The sequence below is a fragment of the Monodon monoceros genome, unplaced genomic scaffold (genome assembly GCF_005190385.1).
Source record: "Monodon monoceros isolate NGI ecotype Baffin Bay Population unplaced genomic scaffold, NGI_Narwhal_1 Super_Scaffold_1, whole genome shotgun sequence".
Taxonomy (NCBI): Eukaryota; Metazoa; Chordata; class Mammalia; order Artiodactyla; family Monodontidae; genus Monodon; species Monodon monoceros.
In genome coordinates, this window is record NW_021703765.1 from 78,901,839 (window position 1) to 78,928,110 (window position 26,272).

Genomic DNA, 26,272 nt, shown 5'->3' on the forward strand with positions numbered 1-26,272 from the left:
TCTATCGGTGAGGCTGTAAGGAAACAGGTGCTCTCATACACTGCAGATAGGAATGTAAAATGCTAAAACCCCCATGAAGAGGAATTAGGCAATACTTAGCAAACTTACATCCACATTTATCATTTGATGTAGCAATCTCACTTCTGAGACTATATCCCAAAGATACGCTGGCAAAAAATTGCAAAGACATAAACAAAAAGCTATTTATTTAAGTATGATTTGTAATAGCACAAAAATGGCAACAACTCAAATGTCCATTAATGGGGATTGGTTGAATAAACTGTGGTATACCCACTCAGTGCAGTATGTCTGTGAACAGGAATAAGCATATCCACTAGGACGGCTATAATAAAAAAGATAATAACAAGTGTTGCTAAGAATGTGGAGAAATCAGAACCTTCATACACTGTTGGTGGGAATGTAAAATGGTACAGCTGTTTTGGAAAGCAGTCTGGCATTTCCTTAAAATGTAAAACACAGAATTATCATAGGAACCAACAACTGCATTCCTAGGAGTATACTCAAGAGAAACGAAAACTTATTTTGAAACAAAAACTTGTACAAGAATGCTCCTACCAGCATTATTCATAATAGCCAAAAAAGTAGAGACAACCCAAATGCTCATCAACTGGTGAATAGAAAAACAAAACGTGATATATCCATACAATGGGATATTATTCAGTAACAAAAAGGAATAAAGCATGTACAGGTACATGCTACATCATGGATGAACTTTAAAAACTTTACACTAAGTAAAAGAAGCCAGTCACGAAGGACCACATATTGTATGATTCCATTTATATGAAATGTCCATGACAGGCAAATTTAGAGATAGTTTGGTCTTTGGTAGGATTTGGGGGAAATGAGAAGTGACTGCTAATGATGGCTTTGGGGGTTATTTTTGGGGTGATAAAAATGTTCTAAAATTGATTGTGTAATGATTGCACAACTCTGTGATGCTAAAAACCATTGAATTGTAAATTTTAAATGGGTGAATTGTACAGTATGTAAACTGTATCTCAATAAAGTTATAAAGGAATAAAAATTATTTTACTATTCACAAGCATATATTAAGAAAAAAAGCATGGAGAATAAAAGTGTATAATATGCTCTTCTTTCTCTGACAATGGAAATATATGAATATATGTATATGTAATATTATTTTTAATGGAATAATAAACTATAAAATTAAAAAATACCTATGGGAGAAGGAAAGAATAGCGTGGATAGCACAGAGGCAGAGGCTAGAAACTTCAAATACTTCTTGTTTTATAGGTTTGACTTGGAATCATGTAAATATTTTAAATAATTATAAAATTAATCTCGAAAATGTAATCCCTAAAAATCAAAATGGCCATATATATTTATCCAGTTTCCTTTGTGGCCTAACCATACAGAAGAATTATTCCCAGTAACTTCAGAACAGTAATTTGACTATATAACCCTAGGGGGATATATCCTAAAGACAAAACAAACTAAAAAACAATTTTCAGTAGTAATCGTATTTTTGATGGTAGTATTGGTACTTTTATTTTGAAACTGTTGCATGTAATGCATGGATTTAAGCAAATGATGAACTATGTTGGTGCCAATGGAATGAAGCAAATAATGAATGCAATTATGTTGATGCTTCTGAGAACCAGAATTTTCAATTTGGGATAAGGAGGAAAATGGGAGATTGATGAGGTGAAGTAAAAACCCAGTAGTCCTTGAGGGCATTTCTTTGTGGAACAGACAACCCTACACTTTCAAAACACAGATTGCAATGTCTAGTCATGGGTCAATTTAAAAGGTTGAAGAATATCTACCATTGGTCACACTACAGGAGGCCAGAGACCATCATATTAAAATGGGTGTTGGGTCTTTTCCATCCAGAGCAAAAAAGGGGGAGGTGGGGCTTACTGTGGGAAGTCATAAACCACAGAGAGATTAACCTAATCATCCTGGCTCTTTTCCACACTCCACCATGCCAAGGGAACATCCTCTGAGCAGTCAGCATGAGAGTGCTTGGAAAAGAGTCATAATAATTACCCAGTATTTTCTGGATAGATCCTTGATACGCCTTCTATATGTTTCTTTCATTCTAAAGTTGTTCTCTGAGGAGCTGATGTCTTATTCCAATAATGACCCATGCTTATCTGCTCTGATATGAGGCCATCTACTGAGCAGGAATGAATACTGTAGAATTCCCTCCTATTCAGAGAAGCCATATCAAAAGGACTGCTAGCCATCAATAATTGAGCAAGAACTGTTTTTCTATAAACAAATACTGGGCAGAATGGCCCTCTCTGACAGCAAAGTAGAGATAAAAAAGTAATTCGCCTAACTTCATCTCCTCTATATTCCAGGGAATGGCAAATTGGAGATTTACTTATCTAGAATTTTAATTCATTCTTCAGGACCAAGTTAATAAAAGACCAAGAAACACCTGATTAAACTGGATATGGAGTATTTTGTAGACAGGGCTGCAGAATTTGGCTTTGTTATATTTCTGCTTTCTCAGTTAATATTTCAGAGCTGAAACATTCCACATTCCCCAGCAGTGTGGGGGCCAACTCAGGCTTACAATTCTGACTAAAAATCACCCTGTGCTTCTAGCTTATCTGAATTTTCTGCCCCTCACTAAGCATTACACTATCCAGGAGATACACTAGCAAGTTGTGCAACTGAATAAAACCCACACTTTTCATTTAGATTCTTGGTTCATAATAACATTAAATAGATAAGAAACCAAAAAACTTTAAAACTAACCCTAATTAATCATTTTTAATGTTAGACGTAACCAATCCATTTTGAAAACTGAAAAATAAAAATAAGAATCAAGTTTTAATTATTTTTATCTTACCATAAACAAGGTTGAGCATCTTTTCACATGAGTAACAGTCATTTTAATTCTTTTTCTGTGAATTGTCCCTTCCTATCTATACCTATTTTTCTATAGGGTTGTAGGCCTTTTTTTTCTAGTTTTGGAAACTCTTTACATATCAGGAATATTTACTCTTTATCTAGCTTATAAGTGTAACATTTTCCCCAGTTTGGTATTTGCCTTTTTACTTTGTTTATGGTACGTAGATTCTTTCTACATTTTGGTCAAATAAATTTTTATATAAACTAAAAACAAACAAACAAAAAAAACCAGTAGTCTTGAATCTGAACTGAAAGGATCAGTATGAACTCATGGTGTACTTTATGAGAGAGAAACAGAAAAAATACTTCCTAGCTCTGTCCACTAAAAAGACCTAAAAACAATGGCCACCCCAGTAGCAATGAGAAGTACTAATACCAGATTGTGGTCTGTAAATATCATTTCCTACTAAAACATATCAGGCTCATAGAAGAAAGTCTAATTCCAAGACTGGGGTAGGAAATGTAAAAGATGAGCCTAGAAACTATCTTAATCATACCAGAAAGCAAGGATGTTATCAAAGACAAACAGTATTTTAAAAGGACTCAGAAGTTAACTGGAAAAGCCTCCTACCAGCCAAAAATGGGACAATTTGAGCATCATTAAGGGAAATGTCTGCAACCTAAATTTCATTACATCTATGGTTCATAATAACATTAAATAGATAAGAAACCAAAAAAATTAAAAACTAACCCTAATTAATCATTTTTAATGTTAGACATAACCAATCCATTTTGAAAACTGAAAAATAAAAATAAGAATCAAGCATGTACCCTGACTTTCCTATATGAACTATACTCTAGGATAACCAAATAGCTGATGAGAGGAGGTTTCTCTTTTCAGAAGTAGTCCAGCTCCAACATCGCTAATTATTAGAGAAATGCAAGTCAAAACTACAATGAGGTACCACCTCACACCAGTCAGAATGGCCATCATTAAGACGTCTACAAATAACAAATGCTGGAGAGGGTGTGGAGAAAAGGGAACCCTCCTACACGGTTGGTCGGAATCTAAATTAGTGCAGCCACTGTGGAAAACAGTATGGAGGTTCCTCAAAAAACTGAAAATAGAGTTGCCATATGATCCAGCAATACTACTCCTGGGCATATATATGGACAAAAACATAACTCAAAAAGACACATGCACCCCTATGTTCATAGCAGCACTATTCACAACAGCCAAGACATGGAAACAACCTAAATGTCCATTGACAGATGAGTGGATAAAGATGTGGTATATATATACAGTGGAATACTACTCAGCCATAAAAAAAGAATGAAATAATGCCATTTGCAGCTACATGGATGGACCTAGAGATTATCATACTAAGTAAAGTAAGTCAGAAAGAGAAAGACAAAAACAAGGTCCTACTGTACAGCACAGGGAACTATACTCAATATTCTGTGATAAGCCATAATGGAAAAGAATATAAAAAAAGAATGTATATATGTATAACTGATTCACTTTGCTGTACAACAGAAATTAACACAACACTGTAAATCAACTGTATTTCAATAAAAGAAGTAGTCCTGCTAATAAATGAAGAAGGAATCATAGTATCAACATTTTATTATCCCTAATGAAATAAATGGGCAGGCACTGATAATCAATGGCACAAAAAAAATCACAAAAAAAGAGACAACCAGACATTAGTCCCTCCAAATGAAAGTATAAAATACCACTTAGAGAATATTCTTGACCAAAAAAAAAGAAAAAAATCAAAACAGAACCTGTTCAAGCTTCTAGATCTAAGATATAGGAAATACAGGAAACAGAGGAACATTTTAAAAGGACACCATCAGGCTGCAATCAGTAAAACACCAACTATGGGAAATGCTATAGGATAAATAAACAAGTTTCAATTAAAAAAACTGCAAGAAAATTATTAAATGAATGGATAAATAAGTAGGGAAGAGAGCCTATAGATTAAAAGAGATTAAATAAGTAGGGAAGAGAGCCTATAGATTAAAAGAGACAAATATATCAACCAAATGCAGTGTATAAATCCTGTATGGATCCTAATTAAAACAAAGCCACTGGGGGACAAAAAAAAACAGGAAAGGAAAAAAAGAAACAAAGAGACAATCAAGGAAATCTGAACATTGATTGGATATTTGCCAATATTAAGGAAGTAATAAAAGTTTTCAAATGTGGTATGTTAAGTTTTTTAAAAGTATTTTTTAAAGATACGTTCTGAGATATTTGTAGATGAAATTATATGAAGTCTAAGATTTGCTTCAAATAATCCAGCTGGGGCGGGGGGTATAGATGAAATAAGAATGGCCATGATTGCTATAGCTGAGGGACACACGAGGGTTTACTGAACTATTTTCTCTACCTTTGTATATGGTTAAATTTTTCCATTATAAAAAGGTTTTTTTAAAAATTCTAGCATCCTTGAATAATGCTTTGTTATGTGGCTCAGTATTTTCTGAGGTTACAGAATGCTCTTCACACTAAACTCTTCTTGCCAAGGTTCTTGTCAGGTAATCCATGGCTGTCATTTGAGCCTTCTGTCTAGAAATACATAACAACATATATACCCTCATGACTTCTGGATAAAATGATAAATGCCTTAGCACTAAAATTCAATTTATTCTGTATTTTTTCAAACTAACTTTAAACCTGAAAAAGTATATTGCCTTTAGTTCATTAAAGATTATAAATAGTCTTATTTATATCACTTAAAGTAAGCATTCATATAAAAAATCAAATTTCACACTCACAGATATAACCACAAAGAGCTCTATCACCACAGTTGGCAGACACTAAGGAAACTAAGCATTATCAGATATATTGAATTTCAAACCTGAACATGTGTCTTTTGTGGCTTTTCCACAAATTCTTTCTTATAATCTGGAGATTAGCAATGACAGGAGAACATTTATTCTTTGCTTCCTTCTCACTTTAAGACTATCGATAACACAGACCATGGTATTAATGAAAATGTTCACCAACAAGATTACAGACCTAAATATGTGAGCCAAAAGGAGTGGTCTTACCTGTTGCCTATATAGTGACAGTTTGCCTTCAATTGGCTCATTTCTCATCATTTTCTTTTCAATCAGCTGACTGATCTGTGTGTTTATTTCATTTATCTAAAACAGTATGAAAATAAAAAGGTTAAAACTCTGCCTATGATTACCCAAACTAAGGGACATCTGGCCAAACAAAACTTTGAATTTACAGTTGTTATTATCAGTAATTTGATGGGAGGATCAGCTCCATTAACATTATGAGTGGGCTGTTACGATTACTTTTAGAGACAACTTGCATATCACAGTTCATGATATATATTTACACAATTTGATTACTTACATGGATTTAACCATCTATATCTAAATTATCCTAAAGTATTCTACATGAAATATTTATATATTACTATCAAAAAGATGATTTCTAAAAATCTGAAGTTATCCCTTCACCTAGGCTGTGACTTTCAAGTAACTGTAAGTGATAAAGCAAATCTGGACTAACATTCCCCAGGGATTTAGTACAAGGAATTCACGAACCCAGCTGAGAGTTGACATGAATGACATCTAAAAACCCTTCCTGTTCTAATGAATGACCTATGATTCTATAATAGCTGTCATTTATCCTACTGATTAATCCAAACTTTTCTCAAATGTAGTAAAACTGAATAAAGCCAATAGAAGCATATAGTCCTATAATAAATTTTTTTAAATTACATGGCTTTCAGTATAACTATCCTTTGAAAAACTAGAATTTTCCTGTTAATCTTATAACATTGAACTGAGCCAAATCTGACTTGGACAACTAATTTCTATACATAAATTAAAAGAATAAAATCATTAGAATTAGGTATTTAATTGTAGTGGCTATTAAGCACATTAAAGTCAAAATCTTTCAATCAACTTTCATGATATTTAATTATTATTTTAAAAAATATACATTTGATTAGTGTTTTTAGGGAAGAAAAATGTTATGATACCAGGTTTCAATGAGCATTACAAGCAAGTTTAGTAATTCCAAAGCAGGCATAAAAAGCTAATAAAAAACATTAGCTTTAAATACAAAATTGCTATAATATTATTCTTGGAAATAAAAAGTAATCACATTTATGATATTTTAAAAATTGTCAACTAAATTATTATATTCTGAATATATAAACTTACGAGTCAATCATATACATTAATTTATATATCCAAGTTACCCACTTTCCTAATCAGTTGACTAGGTTTTTATAACACCATGTGGATTAAGTGACAGCGTTATGTGCTATAATTTCTCATAAAGAACAACTCCTCATAAGAGCTGTCAGCTCTTAGCACAGGTTAACTTAAGAGTCAAGAGTAGGACACTATAGAAAGCAGTTCACATAATTTTCACAGGAGTGGGGATGAGATAAAATTGGAAGCTTATAAAAAGAAGATGATTGTTACTTACTTTAGATTCAAGTTCGAGAAGATCAGAATGACCCATAGCAGGCTCTGAAACCACTTTCTGTAAAAAATGCAATTCTTTTTTCTTGTTCTCTAATTCTTTAGGAAATTTTTCAGTTACCATATATGAATTAAACTTTATCTCCTCCTCTAGCCTCTTCATTAAACCTATAAAAATAAAATAAATGAATATTCAGCCCAAGAGAGTAGGTAAAGTGATGCTTTGTACATTTTAAAACATAAGACCTGGATAGTACGGCACATCCATTGAAAGCATTCTGTATAATACCTAGTATAGAACAATAAAAGATTGACCACCAAAATTTTTTGCTGTTAATTACAGTGATAATGAAGAACAATTTACATAGAAGAATATTTAAATTATAGAAAAAGTAATATTATGATCTTTCCAAATTACCACCTAATTCTTTTACAGTCCACAATATGCAAAAATAACCTTTACGGTGCCAAACATTTTGTTGGGTCATATTTTGTCGTCTAAGTATTTAAGGAATCCATGAACCACATCACAACACAAATGAAATCTAATCCAGGTTATTTCTTCTATAAGTGGTCATTTATTCTTTTGCAGTACTTATGATGCAATTTATATTTCTATCCTAATACTTCATAAATGGTAATACATTATCATTTTTAGCTTTAAACCAATGAAGATATTACTAAAGGTACAAGTTAAAATCTGAAAAAGAGAAATTATCTACATTCATAAACATTTTCAGTTTTCCATGTTTGGTAGTTTTGATTTTGTAAAGTATTAGTTTACAGTTAAGTGGCAACTTAAATTACATTTTCTTATTCTGGCAGTATTAGTTTACAGTTAAGTGGCAACTTAAAATACATTTTCTTATTCTGGCAGAGTGAACAAACATACACATATACAGATTTTCAGTGAATAATGGTTTTGTTATAAATTCCCAGCCTTGAGAGCTTTAAAAAGTTTATTTCAGATCTCTCCATTACACATTTACAAATTCTGGCTTGACTTTTTAAAACACTGGATTTCCGGTTTAAGTAATCTATGTACGTAGATTGCATAATAAATCTCAGCCAAAGCCTTAAAATTATTTTTAGTTCTGCTGTGCTAACCGTATATTAATGTGTAAAAATTTATTAATGGTAAATTCACGAGTTTTCCATTCATCCCTACAATTTTCCACCTCTTTTTTTAGGGACTGGGGAAAGGAAGGGAAAAGAAAGTGTTTACTGAATCACACTATAATTAGGCAGACATTCCTATATGGTTTCCGATTAACTCTACCACCTGGCTTCTTTGGCTATTAGATGACTAGTTTTTCCACCTTCAAGTTCTTAAACATAGTGCATGTAATCAGAGATGCAAGAAATCAAAATCTAAAATGTTTTTAAAGATTTAAAATTCTTTAATATTACTTTCCTTATTTAAAAAAAGTTTCTAATTCTAGAAAATACAAACCAATCTATAGTAACAGAAAGCAGATCAATGGTTGCCTGGGGTGGGTTAGAGAGGCAGAGAGGGACAGGAGTGAGATATTACAAAGGGGCACAAGGAAATGTTTAGGGGTGATGGATATATTTGTTATTTTGATTAAGGTTGACAGTTTCACTAGTGTATATGTATGTCAAAACTTATCAAGTGTATACTCTAAACATGTGCTGTTTACTGTATGTCCATTTTACCTCAGTAAAGCTATTAAAAAACAAAAACAGAGTTTCCATCACATTTTAAATTCTTCTCTTAAAAATTTTAACTTATGAAAAGTGGACACGTTTCTATGCAGTTTTTTAAAAATTATCTTTGAAAATCCTGGTGAAATTAAATATAAGGTCACTTAAGATCTCCGCAAACATTTTGATTAAAAACCCTCTGAAAACGTCTCACTGATCCTATTACAACTGAATGAGTAGCTTCTTTTACATAACAAATCTCAGGAATATGTAGAGTATAAAGATGAATTAACAAGTGAGTATTTTATAATACAGCTGTTACTCTGAAAAAATACAAATTATACTGTTATACTAAAAATACTTTTATGTTATTTAAGCAAACAGAAATTTTTTGTAAGCCATTTGTTGTTACTAAAAAATTTCGATGGACCTTATTAAACTAAATACCTGAAGCAACTGAACATCTGTTTAATTTACTCTTTTCCTAGGCTGCTGAATATAATCCTTAAGACTCTGCTTCCCAGAAAGATGTCAACAAATCAGGAACTCCTTAACTTCCTGCTCCCCACTCCCTGTCCATCCACAAAAAACATATATTGCACACATAATACCTTATTTTTATATTTTCAGCCATTTTTTTTTTCTTACTTAATTTCCCTCCTACCCGTGGAAAAGATCATTTTCTTCCTATGCAGGGTTAAGGTCTCTACTCCCACCACCCAACTATTTAACAGATTGTTTACTGAATGCTGGCTGTGTGTAATCTGTGTGCTAAGGCCTGAAAATAGAAAGAACAATTATGACTTGGTGACTAGCCTGTTTAGCTGTGTCAGAGTCAGATATGCCAACAATTAACATATTATGGTAACTGCTGTAGAACATTCAGCGCAATACAGGGACACAATGGGAGCACACAGGAAAGGTTGTTACCAATTCTCACCTTTTCCTCCTGAATCTTCCAATCTTCCTTTGTCTGACTGACTCTCCAGCAATGTGAACACCACTAGACCACTACCCTGCCTCAATCTATGCACAGTACTATATTTCTCAATCATCTGCACACTCTCTCCCTTGCTTTCTTTTCAAAGACAAGCAGTCAGAAGAAGCCTGCCCTTTTATCTCTACTTCTTCCTCCATCATTTGCTTAGCTTACTACATTTATGTTCTTTTAGGTCACTCTGCCTTGGCATGGAATGTCTTCCACTCCTCTACCTCTCCAGCTTTAATTTAACTCAATTGCCACACCTCCAGGAAACCATTTGACTCTGTGTTAGCGTTTAGTGCTCTACGCCTCTTTGTTCTCATGGGAGCCTGTGCTGAGCTCCATCGGTGTATTTGTCGTACTGCATTGTAATTGTCCACTGCTTGTCATTTCTCCATTAGACTGTGAGCACTTTAATAGAAATAGCTTTTCTTTCTATTCCTAGCACTTAGCACAGTATCTGACAAGTAGCAGATGTCCAGTAAACACTGAATTAATGGACTATTGGTTTTGAGCCAATTACTTCTATTACTGCGTAACAACACAATTGACTTTACTGTTTAGCATCATCTACTAACATATTGCTTATATTAATATTTTAAACCAACATTTCGAGAGATGCCCAAAACAGAACAACTTTATTTGTCCATTTTATTACTAAATAATTATGTATTTCCTGGCCCAAACAATTCTATTTAGGCTAGAAAGCCAAAGCAAAACAAAGTCTATCAATTCAAACAAAAAATGAAATATTACTAATACTATAAATATCTTTGGATATTCTGTTTAGTTACCAGAATTAAAACACAATAGCAAGAAATATTTAACCAAATAAAACTGAGGATAAGCAGAAACACATGTTCAGGCTAACATTTTAAGTTGTATTAAACTGTACTGATCAATCAATTTTTCTGCATACCAAATCTTTCAATTCTTATATACATTACCTTCATTTTCAAAAATTCACTATTAATGTTAAGTTCTAGAAATTTCTTAGCAAGGATAGACATATGAAAACAAATTGCTTATTGATATTAATTTTTAAATGGCTATAATTTAAGGAATTTCTTTTGAAGATTTATCTTAATTTTTTACAGTAAAGATGTGAAGGAACCTACATCAAACCCGAAGAACATATACTAAAAAGATATACTATATATAAGACTAAGGAGGAAAAAAAGCACTAAAAAATTACTTTCTTTTGTCCTAAACATTCTCCTAAAAGGTGAAAACCTAGTGAATAAGGAATCAAATGACACCAACAACTAAATGCATGGCAACTTCCAGGTACTGCTTGAATCTGAATTTATGACTGAGAGGAGTCAGAGATTCTATGGAAAGCCACTAATTAATACGTATGAACCATACATTTTATAGGGAGTACTATACTGGTTTCTTAAATATCAATTAAATATGCCGTATTTCCTTGATTTTAAGGTGCCATCAACTAAATTACAAATACCATGTGAAATGCATACATAAAGTATAAGATGTATCTCAATTGCAAAACCAATTAAAATGGTAAAGAACATGTGTCTAGAATCAAGGAAATACTGTATTATCTCTTTCAACAGCTTTATTGAGATATAATTTACCACACAGCCATAAAATTCATCTGTTTAAAGTGTACAATTCAATGGCTTTTAGTAAATTCACAGAATTGTGTAACGATTACCACAATCAATTTTAGACCATTTTAATCAGCTTCAAAAGAAGCCTCTATACCCACTAGCAGTCACCTCCTCCCCCCATCATCCACCTACCAACACAGCTGTCCTCCCCTACAGCTCCCTAACCCTAGGCAATCACTAGTTTGACTTCCATCTCTATGGATTTGCTTATTCTGGAAATTTCATACAAATGGGGTCATATAATATGTTTTTGTGACTAGTTTCTTTCACTTAAGATGTTTTTGGGGTTCATGCATATTGTAGCATGTATCAACACTTCATTCCTTTTATTGTTGAATAACATTCCACTGTATGGATATGCTACAGTTTGTTTATTCATTCATCAGTTTAGGGATACTGGGGTTGTTTTTACTTTTTGGCTATTATGAACAATGCTGCTATGAACATTTATGTACAAGTTTTTGGGTGGACATATGTTTTAAACTCTCTTGGGTAGAATAAAATTGCCGGATCATATGGTAATTCTAGGTTTAACACTTTGAGGAACTGCCAAACTGTTTTCCAAAGTGGATGCATCATTTTACATTCCCACTAACAAAGTATGCAGGTTCCAATTTCTCTACATCCTTGTCAACACCTGTTATTGACTGTCTTTTTTATTACAGTCATTCTGTATATTATATCTTAGAGTATAATATTTCACAGAATACTAGAAAAAGATAAATTAACCTTCCCATAGCTGGATATTTATACTGAAATATTTCTCCAATACCAATGAGAACTTTTTACTGCTCTTCCAATTTACATGGTCTCCCTTCTGATGAGCACACTTAAAAAATGCCTAGGATAGGTTTGGTGGTATAATCTGGGATATCAGAACAATGTATCCTCTATGTAAAGCTAATGTGCCAGCAGAGCCAGGGATACCCATGTCATTAGCACAACCCAAAATATGAAACAACACTCAGTTTTAAGGATCCAGCATTTTACTCTTTTTCTTTATAGCCCTGGCACTAAAACAATATTCACATTTTTTCCATCCATCATTCTCATAAAATCCATTCTAAGTATTTTATACATTCACACACCAGAGAGCCTCTCTCCATGGTGGTTTTCATTAGTTCACCCTCTGACGAAACACTGAAAGGGAATTTAAAAACCACAGGTGAACACTTAAGGATGTCTTCATCAGGGCTGTCACTTACTAGCTAGGAAATGATGCCCTAAAATGTTGAGCTATCACTTGACGATAATTAGTTCCCATTAGTAAGGAAGACTACTGATTTAAATTAATATTCTCACTAATATGATGACATATTATATGATCATCTATATCATATAATTTCCACTTACTTTCAGGCTTCGCATCTGCTGCTGCATGGCGCATACTTTTCAACTGGTTTTGTATTCTTTGCAGTCTCTGCACTGCATGAAATAGCTTTAAAATACAATTAGATCTATTACTTCCTTAGTCTAATGAAACCTACCATTCATAGACATGCAATGAAAAATACAAGTTCCACATAATTATTATGCTGTAAAGGGAACAAATGATAAGAACTAAAAAATTACTAAGCTAAACCCAAAATGTAATTGGTTCACTCAATACCCTCTCATGTAAAACTTAAAAGAAAAGCTTTCAGAAACTTTTTCTTTAGTTATTTGTTGAATTAGGTGATCAAGGAAAAATGCTGGTTAGAAACATATATGCACCAGGCTTTTCTCGTTAAAACATGGCTTTCTTTATTCTAAGGAATGCTAGCATTCTCAGAAATGATGGCTCAGGAATCAGAAACTGATGCTAAGTAACCATTCAGGGCGTGGGCAATGCAGCTTACTGCTGCAGGGTAACTATTATGATGCCAAGCCAAGTTCCAAAAGAGCCAAACATCTAAACTGCTCACTTAGTAGGAAATGAAGCTGATTTGAAATATATTTTTCATGTACAAGTCTACTCAGTTTTAAGATAGATTTTTTTTTTTTTTTTTTTTGGCGGTACACAGGCCTCTCACTGTTGTGGCCTCTCCCGTCGCGGAGCACAGGCTCCTGACGCGCAGGCTCAGCGGCCATGGCTCACAGGCCCAGTCGCTCCGCGGCATGTGGAATCTTCCCGGACCGGGGCACGAACCCATGTCCCCTGCATCGGCAGGCGGACTCTCAACCACTGCACCACCAGGGAAGCCCTAAGATAGATTTTTAATAAAATAGAAGAAATACTTTCTGGCCGGGAATTCCCTGGTGGCGCAGTGGTTAAGAATCCGCTTGCCAGTGCAGGGGACACAGGTTCGAGCCCTGGTCCGGGAAGATCCCACATGCCGTGGAGCAACTAAGCCCATGCGCCACAACTACTGAGCCTGTGCTCTAGAGCCCATGAGCCACAACCACTGAGCCCATGCGCCGCAACTACTGAAGCCCGTGTGCCTAGAGCCCATGCTCCACAACAAGAGAAGCCTCTGCAATGAGAAGCCCGCGCACCACAGCAAAGAGTAGCCCCTGCTCGCTGCAACTAAAGAAAACCTGCGCGCAGCAGTGAAGACCAAATGCAGCCAAAAATAAATAAATTAAATAAATAAATTTAAAAAAAAAAAAGAAATTCTGGCCAAATTATTTTTTCTTTAAGGCAAAGTCTAAAAACGTGGAGTGTGGGTAATTTTGAGCCTTTTCAAGATCTGCTTATTTGCCCATGGAGTAAAGTGTAAAGAATACAGTGATCAGTGGAATAAAATGGATGTTCTTTCATAGCCCCACAATCTCAGGACACCCTTTAGAGATTCTAGAAGTTTTATTAGCAGTTATTCTTACTGCTTAACATTACAATGGATATTCTGTAATGCTGGAACAACATGAGTTAAGCATGGGCCAAAAGATAGTGTATAGATACCTACAGAGAATAGAACCCAAAAGATGGTATTGTTTTTGCTGTTGGTGCCACACAATACTCTTTTTGTTGTTGTTTGTTTGTTTTTATAAATTTATTTACTTTATATTTTATTTTTGGCTGTGTTGGGTCGTTTCTGTGCAACAGCTTTCTCCAGTTGCGGCAAGCAGGGGCCACTCTTCATCGCGGTGCGTGGGCCTCTCACTCTTGCGGCCTCTCCCGTTGCGGAGTATAGGCTCCAGATGTGCAGGCTCAGTAGTTGTGGCTCACGGGCTTAGTTGCTCCACGGCATGTGGGATCTTCCCACACCAGGGCTCGAACCCATGTCCCCTGCATTGGCAGGCAGATTCTTAACCACTGCGCCACCAGGGAAGCTCACCACACAATACTCTTAAAAAGAGTATTTCATCATGTTAACAAAGGGAATCGTGAACTACAATTCTAAAAAATCTTCTTTACATTTGAATGATCAGCAGGAACTATTTCTTTCACAATGAGAATATAAACTTTTATGTGGGTACCTGATTCTTTTGTTCCTGTTTCTGTTGTGCAAGAAATTCTTCTCTCTCTTTCTCAACTCGAAGTTGCCTTGCTATTTTAAGCATCCGTTGATGATTCTGAACTGTCTCCACCTACAGTGAGGGAATAAATAGTATATATTACTATCAGGTTTAAGAAAGACATTAGCATGTCATGTGACTCAGACATCCACTTATCATTTCCTTTTGGTAAACAGTATTCCCTAGAGATGACACTAAAGTTTCAGACTCCAGGTCCTTAACAAGTTTCGGGCTGCTGCCTAGGGAGATTCCCTTTCCATCAATGTATTTGACTCCAGCCTCCGATGTACACTCATGCCTTGCTTAACCTTTATTTGCATTCCTAAATCTTTGCAAGTCCTTGGGAATTGGGGCCAAAGTCTTACAGTGCTAATTCTTGCCTTACCCTTTTCTTCAAACGTTCAACTCTCTTAATGAGCTGATCCTTTTCTTCCTCCATTGCACTGATATCCTAAAAAGTAGTCAAGAAGACGTTATAAGAAAAAGTATTCTTTGTCTGTAGAATTCAGATAAGGTCTTTACATGATTATGCATCTACCATTTCCATCATTTATAACCAGAGCATTAAGGAACAAAGATCCTCTTTTGGATGAAGGGCATTTCTATTCCCACCCCTCACCCCAGGGTTCTTTATGCAGGGTAATTTATTTGGTAGCTTGGTGTTCATCTAGAAAAGCAACTGAAACAGGTTACAAAGCAGTAAGGTAAAGCTGCCAACCAGACATTTGTGTTCTGATTCCAAATATGGGCACATGATTTTTCAAAGATCTTCTATAATGGAAAGTGTACAGGTCTAAAAACATGAACAACAGCTGCTGACATCCCGTCTGCTCTGTTAAATACCAAACTATATATTCTGTCAATTTTCCACCAATATTATTTTTAAGGCTATGGTGTTTTCAAGACATAAATTTGTATCTGGTTTTGTCAATTAACCAATTCCCTTTCTAAAAATAAAGATTTCAAAAATGTCTTTTAACCAGCTCCACAATAGTTTCTAGTGAAAACAAACAAACAAAAAATCCTTCCTAACCCAAAAAACTAATAGGCTAACTCTCACAGTAATAATAAAAGGAAAAATATATACGGTAGTCAGTACTGACAGGATTTGGGGAAACAGGCACTGTTACTACTGGTGGCATTATATTGAAGAACAATATCAAAAGTCTTAAAATAAATGTGTATGCATTCTGGCTCAGTAATTTCCCCTCTGGGAATCTATAAAGATCCTCATAGATGTCAATTATATCTAAAATTTGGAAATGACCCAATGTCTGAGTATTATTAAGTAAATTATGGCACAACACAATGAAAATCACTAAAAATCATGAAGAATGTTGAATGACATGAGAAAAAGTCATGATATGACATTACTTGAAAGAAGCAGATTATAACATTTATATATAATACAATACCAAGAAAAATATATTAAATATATTCACTAAAATATCAGTAGCAGTTATCACTAGAGCATGGCATTTTGAGTGAATTATTTTCTATTTTTTGCTTAATCATACTTCTTTACAAAGAATATGTTGAAAAATACTTTGGTAATAATTAATAAAATTAAAATCACAGACGCTAAGTTATTTTATCGTTTTAGTTTACTCACATGACATAATGGAGGAACCATAGCTAGACATCACTCTTATTCCATACTTTGTGATAACTATCTACTTATGGGTCTTTCTTTTCCATTAGATGTGAGTTCATCTTTCATTTCTTATACATTCATACATACATTCTCAAACTCTTATTGAGAACCTCCCACATGCAGGGCACTGTGATAGGCACTGGGGATACTGTGGTGAACAAGATATGTAGACGTGGTCCCTGCCCTCACTGGGTTTAAATACAGTTGGTAAGACAGGCATTAAAATAATCATAAGTGTAATGAGTGTTATGAAACAGAAAGAACTGGGGGGAACTAATCTATCTAGGGAATCAGGGAAGGCCTCCCTGAGGAAGCAACTTCTAATGTTTCCTGTTTGAATGAGAAGATAAAGATGTGATTTCTAAAAATACAAAATCCATGAAAGTGAGAATTAGCAATTGTTTAGAGAAAGAACTTACACACCTAGCAAGAATATAAAGACATTTTTTGGAGAACACTAAGTAACATACATCAAAAGTCCTAAAAATTCTCATATGCTTTAATAAGCAATTCTACTTCTAGGAATTTACTCTAAGGAAACAATCGCAGGTATCCCCAAATAAATTTATATAGAAGATAATCACAGCATTATCTATGACAGCAAAAAATGAAAACAAAACACCAAAAATTGTTAGACTATCCATACCACAGAATATTAAATTAATATTAATAATTAATTAATATAAATTTAGTCATGAAAAATCATACTGTAGAAAGATAACAATGGGAATATATTCCCATGTAATGATTAAAAAAACAAATAATTATGTATAGCATGATCCCAAATACACACACACATATATATTTTTTTCTATATCATATATATATATTAGATAAAGACCCAAATTTTAATTGCTTTTAATCCATGGTAATGGTCTATATAGTACATAAGAACTAATTATGAATTTACCCTGGTCTCATTAATTTCTTCAGTAAAGAATCAGCAAAGGTCCTACAAAAGAAAATTTGCCACTTGCTATCACTAGTTTCCACATAATCTTAAGACTCATACTGAATTTAATTCAAGTTCCCCCAGAAATGGTTATTATGTTTTTTTCCTTTACCCTTCTTATTTCTGCTGTAGAAAATCCAAATGTCTTGAGCTGCTCACATTCTTTATGCAAAGTTTTAAAGGCTTCCATCAAATCTTCATACTAAAAGAACAAGTTAAAAAATTATAAACCAGTGACTAGATCCAGTAGGCTTTTCTTAATCAGGTTATCTATTAAAGTGATTACTTAATCGGTATAGAACAGCATTTAAATATATCCTTAAACATTTATACAGGACACAAAAAAAGCTGGTGTATATAATCTGGCCTCTAAAGACTTCTCTGGTTACTTCCCTAACTAACACTCTGTTCACTAGCTTTGTTGATCTTCTTTCAATCCCTGGAATATTCCACCTTCACTTTACACACCCTATTCCCTCTGAGAATACTCTATGACTCCCTCACCATTTGCCAGGATAGCTCCTATTAATCCTTCAGGTCTCAGCACAGACACCACTATCCTCAAAGAAGCCTTCTCTAGCCCTGTACCTATTCCATATCAGAGCACCATGATATCAGAGTAAATATCATATAAAATTATAATTGCTAGTTACTTGTCTGTCTCCCTCATTTAGACAGTGAGAGTCAGGAGGATAAGAATCATATTACTTGTGGAGACTTCTACATTCCTACGGCCTAGCATAGTGCATAACCAATACAGGTGTGCAATAAAAAGTAGTTAAATGAATGAAAAAAATCAGAACTCTTATCCAAAATTTTTAAAAAATAGGTCTTTTTGTGGATAATGACAGAAAATTAATAATATTTTTTCTTGACTGATCATATTCTGCAAGTCTGTAAATCACTCTAAAACTCTTCATTCAGAAAGACAAGGTTCATTTTTTTTTTTTTTTTGCGGTACGTGGGCCTCTCACTGTTGTGGCCTCTCCCGTTGCAGAGCACAGGCTCCGGACGCGCAGGCTCAGCGGCCATGGCTCACGGGCCCAGCCGCTCCACGGCATGTAGGATCTTCCCGGACCGGGGCACGAACCCGTGTCCCCTGCATTGGCAGGCGGACTCTCAACCACTGCGCCACCAGGGAAGCCCACAATGTTCATTTTTTATTAGGCTCTCTGCTAAATGGTTAAATGTGTAAGTCATTTTATACATATACTTCAAACATGCTTCGAGGACAAACATGTCTTATTATTAATCCTTCCATTAATAATTAGCTGGGCATGTTTAGTAAAAGCCTATTAATAACCTTCCTCCAGGGACGTCCCTGGTAGTGCAGTGTTTAAGAATCCGCCTGCCAGTGCAGGGGACACGGGTTTGAGCCCTGGTCCGGGAAGATCCCACATGCCGCGGAGCAACTAAGCCCGTGCGCCACAACTACCGAGCCGGCGCTCTAGAGCCCGCGTGCCACAACTACTGAAGCCCACGTGCCTAGAGCCCGCGCTCCGCAACAAGAGAAGCCACCGCAACGAGAAGCCTGAGCCCCGCAAAGAAGAGTTGCCCCCACTCGCCCCAACTAGAGAAAGCCTGCGCACAGCAACGAAGACCCAACACAGGCAAATAAATAAATAAATTTATTTTAAAAATAAAATAAAATAACCTTACTCCAGAGGAATTAGTTTCTATCAAATTTATTGATGTGCGGGCTTCCCTGGTGGCGCAGTGGTTGCGAGTCCGCCTGCCAATGCAGGGGACGTGGGTTCGTGCCCCGGTCCGGGAAGATCCCACATGCCACGGAGTGGCTGGGCCCGTGAGCCATGGCTGCTGAGCCTGTGCGTCCGGAGCCTGTGCTCCGCAATGGGAGAGGCCACAGCAGTGAGAGGCCCACGTACCACAAAAAAAAAAAAAAAAAAAAAAAAAAAATTTATTGATGTGGGAGGGTAGGGAGGATAAAATATTTCACATTTACAATAAATAAAATAAAATTAAAAATATAAAATAATAAAATAAAATATTTCATATTTACACCTCTCTATTTCTTACATTATGTAAAGCATTCAAAGGTAGGGGCTGCAGTGGTCTCATTCTGCTATACTTTTCTCAAGGCATCTACTGTAACATTTGACATAATTATTTGCATAAATCTTTCAACCCTAGAAATGTCTTAAGAGATCAATACTGACTCTATTTTGAGTGACTGCTATGGATGAAATATATTTCATCCAAAATATATGGATGAAAAAACATTTAGTTGATTGTTTCGATTAATACAAATTTTGAGCACATACCATATAGAAGCAACCCTACCAAACTCTGGAGGAAAACAAAGATGGATAAGACATGATATCTGTTTTCATAGATCTCATAATCTATTGGGAGAGACAGATTGAGAGACTACTCACAACAAACTGGCACAAAACGGTCTACATACCTACTATAGAACAAAAGCACAAACACTAAACAGAGGCAAATTTTTTTCTTTTAAATCAAAGTTCTTTGAAATCTTAAGCCTAAATTCTTTCTTTCCATAGTCTTTGATCAGCAATGTGCTTTGAAATCCCAGGACCAGGAGCCAGACCAGCCAGAATCCTGAGTAGTCAAGAGCTTTAAGACCTTAAGGCCAGAACCCAGTATCACCCCAAAACTCTGGAGAGGAAAGTACACTGAAATTACAAATTCCTGGTCCTTTCTGTACCTTCTGCCTGACTGGAACATCCTTTGAGATCATAAGCTTGGCTTCTTTGTCTACACACAATCTTTGAAGGTGCTCACATGTACCAATTCACCTGGCATACTGTCAATTTATATCTTTTGCTCCAGTGTAATTATGATAACCCCTTTCCTCTCTGATTTGGATGACAAATTATACAGTCACAGAACTGATCAACAAAGTATTCTGCAGTCCCAAGCCCAGGATCCTAACTACCCACAATTCTTTTTTTTTTTTTTTATTCAACCCACATTTATTTATTTATTTTTAAACATCTTTATTGGAGTATAATTGCTTTACAATGGTGTGTTAGTTTCTGCTTTATAACAAAGTGAATCAGCTATACATATACATATATCCCCATATCTCCTCCCTTTTGCGTCTCCCTCCCACCTTTCCTATCCCACCCCTCTAGGTGGTCACAAAGCACCGAGCTGATCTCCCTATGCTATGCAGCTGCTTCCCACTAGCTATTGATTTTACATTTGGTAGTGTATATATGTCCATGCCACTCTCTCACTTCGTCCCAGCTTACCCTTCCCCCTCCCCGTGTCCTCAAGTCCATTCTCTACGTCTGCATCTTTATTCCTGTCCTGCCCCTAGGTTCTTCAGAACACTTTTTTTTTTTTTTAGATTCCATATATATATGTTAGCATACGGTATTTGTTTTTCTCTTTCTGACTTACTTCACTCTGTATGACAGACTCTAGGTCCATCCACCTCACTACAAATAACTCAATTTCGTTTCTTTTTATGGCTGAGTAAAAAATATGGAACACTTCATGAATTTGCGTGTCATCCTTGCGCAGGGGCCATGCTAACCTTCTCTGAGTCGTTCCAATTTTTAGTATATGTGCTGCCGGAGCGAGCACCACAATTCTTAAGTAATAAATTATTCTAAGATCCAAATTTCAGGGGTTTTTTTTCTATCCACATACTCTATCACCAAAAAGGTATTTGTGTGCAAAAGTCAATATTTTCATAAGTGATTACAGCTGAACATTAGCTGATAACTATTTTACCTTTTGATGCCACTAGAAATACGGAGACAGCAAATAAACTAAAGTGAGATCAATATATATTTGAATGTGTGCACCTTGAAATCCACTACGGATAGCTTAAAAATACCATTTATATATGTTATACCTGTTTATTGGTATCAGCTACGGTTTCATCCTGAAGAAACTCACTTGGTACCTCAAGTTTTATTAAAAAACGAGCTAAATATGCTCTTTTCTTCAGTTCATTAGTCCTCTGAAGAAGCCAGTGGAGCACTGGGTAAATCACAGGTTTACTTCCAATCACCAGACCCTGACGAAAGTTACTCCTATAAAAAGAAAATAAACACACATACACACAGAGGCTTGTAAGTAAACCTTGAAAAGAGGTAACATTTGCTCAAAATCCAATTTACAATTTCCTGATTGCTTTCTATGATTATTTTAAAAAGATAAAACCAAGGCTAATCTAAAGTCAGTCTGCACATTAACAATAATCATAAAATTAGGCCTTTAATATATCACTGGAATATACAGGGAGGTTGTTTTGGAACCATTAACCAGTACAGTCAGCCTAAATACTTCACTTCATTGACTGGACAGGTTTAAGTCATTGTTTTTGTCTAGGATGGCAGATAAATGATAAAATGGAATCATGGATTTGCCTGACTTTTCTGATTAAGAGAAAGAACTGACTCACTTAAGACTCCTACATGACAAAATAACATTAAGAATTCAAGATTATTTTGAAATTCAGTGATTTTCTGAGGCCACTGACTTAGGGAAGACAGGTATTGCCAGAAAGACTGACTGTGAAGGTTTGGATATTAAAGCACAGCTCTAAGAAAGCAACACTTGATCAGATTCTTACATGTCCGTGGCATTTCCTGGAGGTTTGTATTTAAGGATACCAAGAAGGCTCAACATCCTTTTGGCTGTCTGCTCTGGCATCTCCTCTCTGATATCAACAACTTGCTAACAAAGAAATTGAAAAAATGTTATTATTGTATATCTAACAAAGTACAATATTTAAACTCACTGACAAAATTGTTCTGCTAGAGCATAACAGTCACAATGGTCTCTTCAAAAACAGATTAAGTATGGAGGCCCCCAGATTCCAAGTGAGGGTACATACAAGTACAATCAGGATTCATATTAAGAAGGTCAAGCTTAAAAAAGTCTCAGTGGAAAAGACCAGTGTATGAGAGACATGAGCCAACTTGCAACACAATAAAACCTTTCGTAAAAGCATCTTCATTCCAGGACCAAATCTATTTATGTTTGGAAGTAGACAAATAATTTCTAAATAAGGTACAAGTAGATAATTTAGTTTTTGAGCTATTAAGAAACCTTAAAGATCATCTACTATCTATAGCTTTACGGGCATGGAAAATTAGGCCCAGAGAGGTTAAATAATTTGCCCTAGACGCACAGATATTTAGTGGCAGAAACTGGCCTTCTTGCCACACTTTTCATCACAGAGAAAAAGAAAACTCTTACCTTTGGGTCAATCTCAGCCAGAACATCACTGAGAACTTGTAATAGTTGCATTGGCTCCAGGGAATCAAATGTGATTAAGTTATAGTTCTTCCTAAAAGGCTCCTTATTGAGATTGTCCACGATGAATTTGATTTGATCACTCATAATTAGGTCTTATAATTTATACTAAAGAGTAAAAATACAGAAAAAAATTCCTCAATATTGGTAACAAAAGTTCTGTATTAACAAAATACAGTCAACAGAAAGTCAGTATTAAGTTCATAGGAAGTAGGCATGGGAAGTATTCTACATGGCATATAAAATGCTGTGAAGGGGTTATTTTGTTGAAAGACAAAGAGTATGCAGACTTTATTAGGAATGCTACAGTACATACTGTTAATATTTAGTGACGTGTTTTGGTATATGCATCTGATAGCAATCATCTGAATTAACATTGAATTAATGTGGACAAATGAATACAAAATCCACCGACATTAACATTTCTCCCACTCAGCTTCACAGTTTCTACCTAGAGGTAAAAACTTGTTAGCCTGTAAACATGCTTCTAATATATATATATTTTTAATTAGCAGCCCACATTAATCCAAATTACCAATTTCTCTGGAAAATCAGATCTGGCAACTTTGGACCCACTAGGTACATGGCCACAACCACCTGAAGCTGGGTAGAGGCTGCAAGCTTCAGCCTTGGGGGTGCGCTCTTTGGTTTTATTTTGGTTTCCTCCACAAGGTACTCTTCACACATTGATGCATCAACTCTGCCACCCTTGAGTAATTAAGGCCTTCATTTCCTTTGCCTTCAATAGTTCCAGTCTCTGCCTCTCCCATTCCAAATCATTTTGTAGGCATCTCATTGCCTACAAAATAAAGTCCAAACTTCTTGGATTTTGAGACCCTTTAAGATCTAGCTCAATTTACAGTTTCTCAATATTATTTCCAATTGTTACCTTACACCCTTTCAAACTTCAGCTGACTGAAATAAGCACTGCTCCCTAAATAGCTTTTCCGTCTCTGCCTTCAGTTAATGCTGTTTTTTCTGCCTAGGACTGTTCTCCCTTTCCCCCGTCTCCAGAGGTGCAAATCCTAACCATGTTTCAAGCCCTGTCCTCCAAATCCAAGTTCCTCTAGGAGATCTTTCTCAAGCTATCCCCCAGTTCTGCATCAGAATAGCAGCATTTGCCCTCCAAGCTGACCACTTTATCTGCACTGCTCTCCTGGAGTTACTTTTCTGTTTTGTACTAGTTACTTACCGACAGTTTCTCTTCTCTACTAAACTGTAAATTCCATGAGGACATATCTGTGCCTAATTCTATCTCTGAATATCCACTGCATCTAAAACAGTGACTTCTTCCACTAGACTGAATTTGTTCACAGGCCCAAGGCCAGAAAATAAGCATAAGCCTAAACAGAGTGGCAGTGAGGAAGATCATAACTTTTAAAAAAATTGATTACCTGATTATTTAACTGCTGAAACAGTTTAAACAAGGCTATTAGTGTTTCTTGCACACAGATATCACTTGTTTAGTATGGGAAAAAGTGGTAGAAATTTGCAGACAGGCAATTTTTTAGAGTAGCTATTTTTAAAAATGAATTTAAAAATGAACTACTAAAAAAAGAAATAAAGAGGGCTTCCCTGGTGGCGCAGTGGTTGAGAGTCCGCCTGCCGATGCAGGGGACACGGGTTCGTGCCTCGGTCCAGGAGGATCCCACATGCCGCGGAGCGGCTGGGCCCGTGAGCCGTGGCCGGTGGGGCTGCGCGTCCGGAGTCTGTGCTCCGCAACGGGGGAGGCCACGGCAATGGGAGGCCCGCGTACCGCAAAAAAAAAAAAAGAGAGAAATAAATACTTCAGTGCTCTCTAATAGCTCCTAACCATGAAATGAAGAGATGCTATTTTATTTAAGACATTCATTGGAGCTGCATGCACCTTGCTCTGAAATAGGTTTTTTAAAGTGGGTGGGTGGAGCTAGATGCCTAACATTGAAATGTAAAAATATTTTCATTTCCTCATAAGTATGATAAAATTATGAGTAAATGATTATTTTTGAAAAATAAGCCAAAAGATGGTAGAAAAGATAACCAATGTGGCTTAAAATTTTGAGGTTTCCTCCATACTGTTTCCTTTAAGCTATAAAAGGAAAACTTTATATAAATGAAATAAAAATCCACACTGGAGATGCAAATTTTCCACTGTTGAAAGTATTTTAAGTATAAGTCCACGTCACAACCTTCACACACAGATATATTAATTTTTAACTCTTTAGAAATTATATACATGTAGAAATTACACATACACAAAACGTAACATATACACACAGATGTATATTCTTTTTTCCCTTCCCAAAACCAGAATACTTGGACAAACAAGTAAAACGTTCCCAGGAGACAAAGATGTACTGAACAGGTAGGTTGTCTGTGCCCAGTGGGCTCTGCGATCTAAAATTAGCAAAAGCAATCACTCTCCCTCTTCCAAAGGAAAGTCGCCACACTAATTCACAAGCACTCACCCACATAAGAACCCGAGAGGGTGGGGGAGAAGAACTGAAACCAGGACATGCGTTTATCTGGCACAACTCGGCACAGAAACGACGCTGCCCTGGTCCCAGGCTGGCACGCACGCTGGACCAGCAGCCTCCCAAGATTCCCCAAAATAGTATCTCCCCCACCCCCTCACGCCCCGGGGCTCGCGAGAGCGGACAGAGGACCCCACGTCAGACCCAGGCACCTCGCGAGGGCTGCTCTGGGCTCCCCTGCGGTTCATCCCGCGGGAGAGCCGCCCGGATCACTGCGAGGCACCACAGGGGCCGACCCCCGATGTTGGGGTTGAACTGCTGCTACCCCTCCGTTCTCGAGGTGCTGCACTGGGAAGGGGAAGGAGTTCTCTCCTACTTAGGGGTTTGGGGGAGCTTCCGACCGCGGCTTGGCGAAGTTACCTCAAATTCTCCTCACGAAACCACTTCCCCCCCCGGAGGCATCCGGGCTCTAGTGAGTTCCTAGAGACGAGCTCCTTGGCAACGGTTGCTAGGCCGTGGACACATCACTTCCGGGGGCGGGAGGTTCGGCGCGTTTCCGCGAGGCCCCGGGCGCGCGCTCTGTGGCCAAGGCCCTGGAGGGGAAAGGCGGAGGGAGGGGGGCCCACTGCAAACTGGGTTCACAGGCTCTGAGCCACTGCGGACAGCTTAGAGAGTTGGGGGTTGTTACCGTGGCAATAAACTTTCCCAAGCGTCCTGCAGTTTGCAGTTTACGAAACACTCTCTTCGTTTTTCACCCATGTTAGTTTAAATTCGTATGCTCTTTCCTCCTTCCCTCCTTCCTGCTTTCCTTCCCTCCTTCCTTCACCAAACATCGGTGATGACATCTTCGAGGCAGGGCCAGTGGGATTTGGGTTGAGAAAGCATTTGGCCTGGGCTTCAAATTTAGATTTTTGACATAAGTATCTCCAA

General features: G+C 36.4%; 1 protein-coding gene and 1 non-coding gene across 5 annotated transcripts in view; both read right to left on the minus strand.

Annotated features, from left to right (window-relative positions):
• The window catches only part of IFT81 (intraflagellar transport 81), an 84,954-nt gene extending 59,092 nt beyond the window's left edge, over positions 1-25,862 (minus strand). For 3 of the 4 annotated variants that reach the window (XM_029233988.1, XM_029234000.1, XM_029234010.1), the window contains exons 1-10: positions 25,763-25,862; positions 22,833-22,997; positions 22,204-22,307; positions 21,481-21,661; positions 17,743-17,832; positions 15,410-15,475; positions 14,986-15,096; positions 12,940-13,024; positions 7,313-7,476; positions 5,908-6,003 (exon numbers count right to left, since the gene is read on the minus strand). In XM_029233988.1, the coding sequence (XP_029089821.1) occupies positions 5,908-6,003; positions 7,313-7,476; positions 12,940-13,024; positions 14,986-15,096; positions 15,410-15,475; positions 17,743-17,832; positions 21,481-21,661; positions 22,204-22,307; positions 22,833-22,976 (1,041 nt within the window). In that variant the 5' untranslated portion in view covers positions 22,977-22,997; positions 25,763-25,862. Of the gene's footprint in view, positions 1-5,907; positions 6,004-7,312; positions 7,477-12,939; positions 13,025-14,985; positions 15,097-15,409; positions 15,476-17,742; positions 17,833-21,480; positions 21,662-22,203; positions 22,308-22,832; positions 22,998-25,336; positions 25,356-25,762 lie in introns of those variants that run through there. The other variant, XM_029233995.1, reaches the window with a different exon arrangement.
• LOC114902317 lies at positions 21,099-21,206 on the minus strand. Its single transcript, XR_003795473.1, has one exon. It is a non-coding gene; the product is annotated as a U6 spliceosomal RNA (small nuclear RNA).
• Positions 25,863-26,272: the final 410 nt, after the last annotated feature.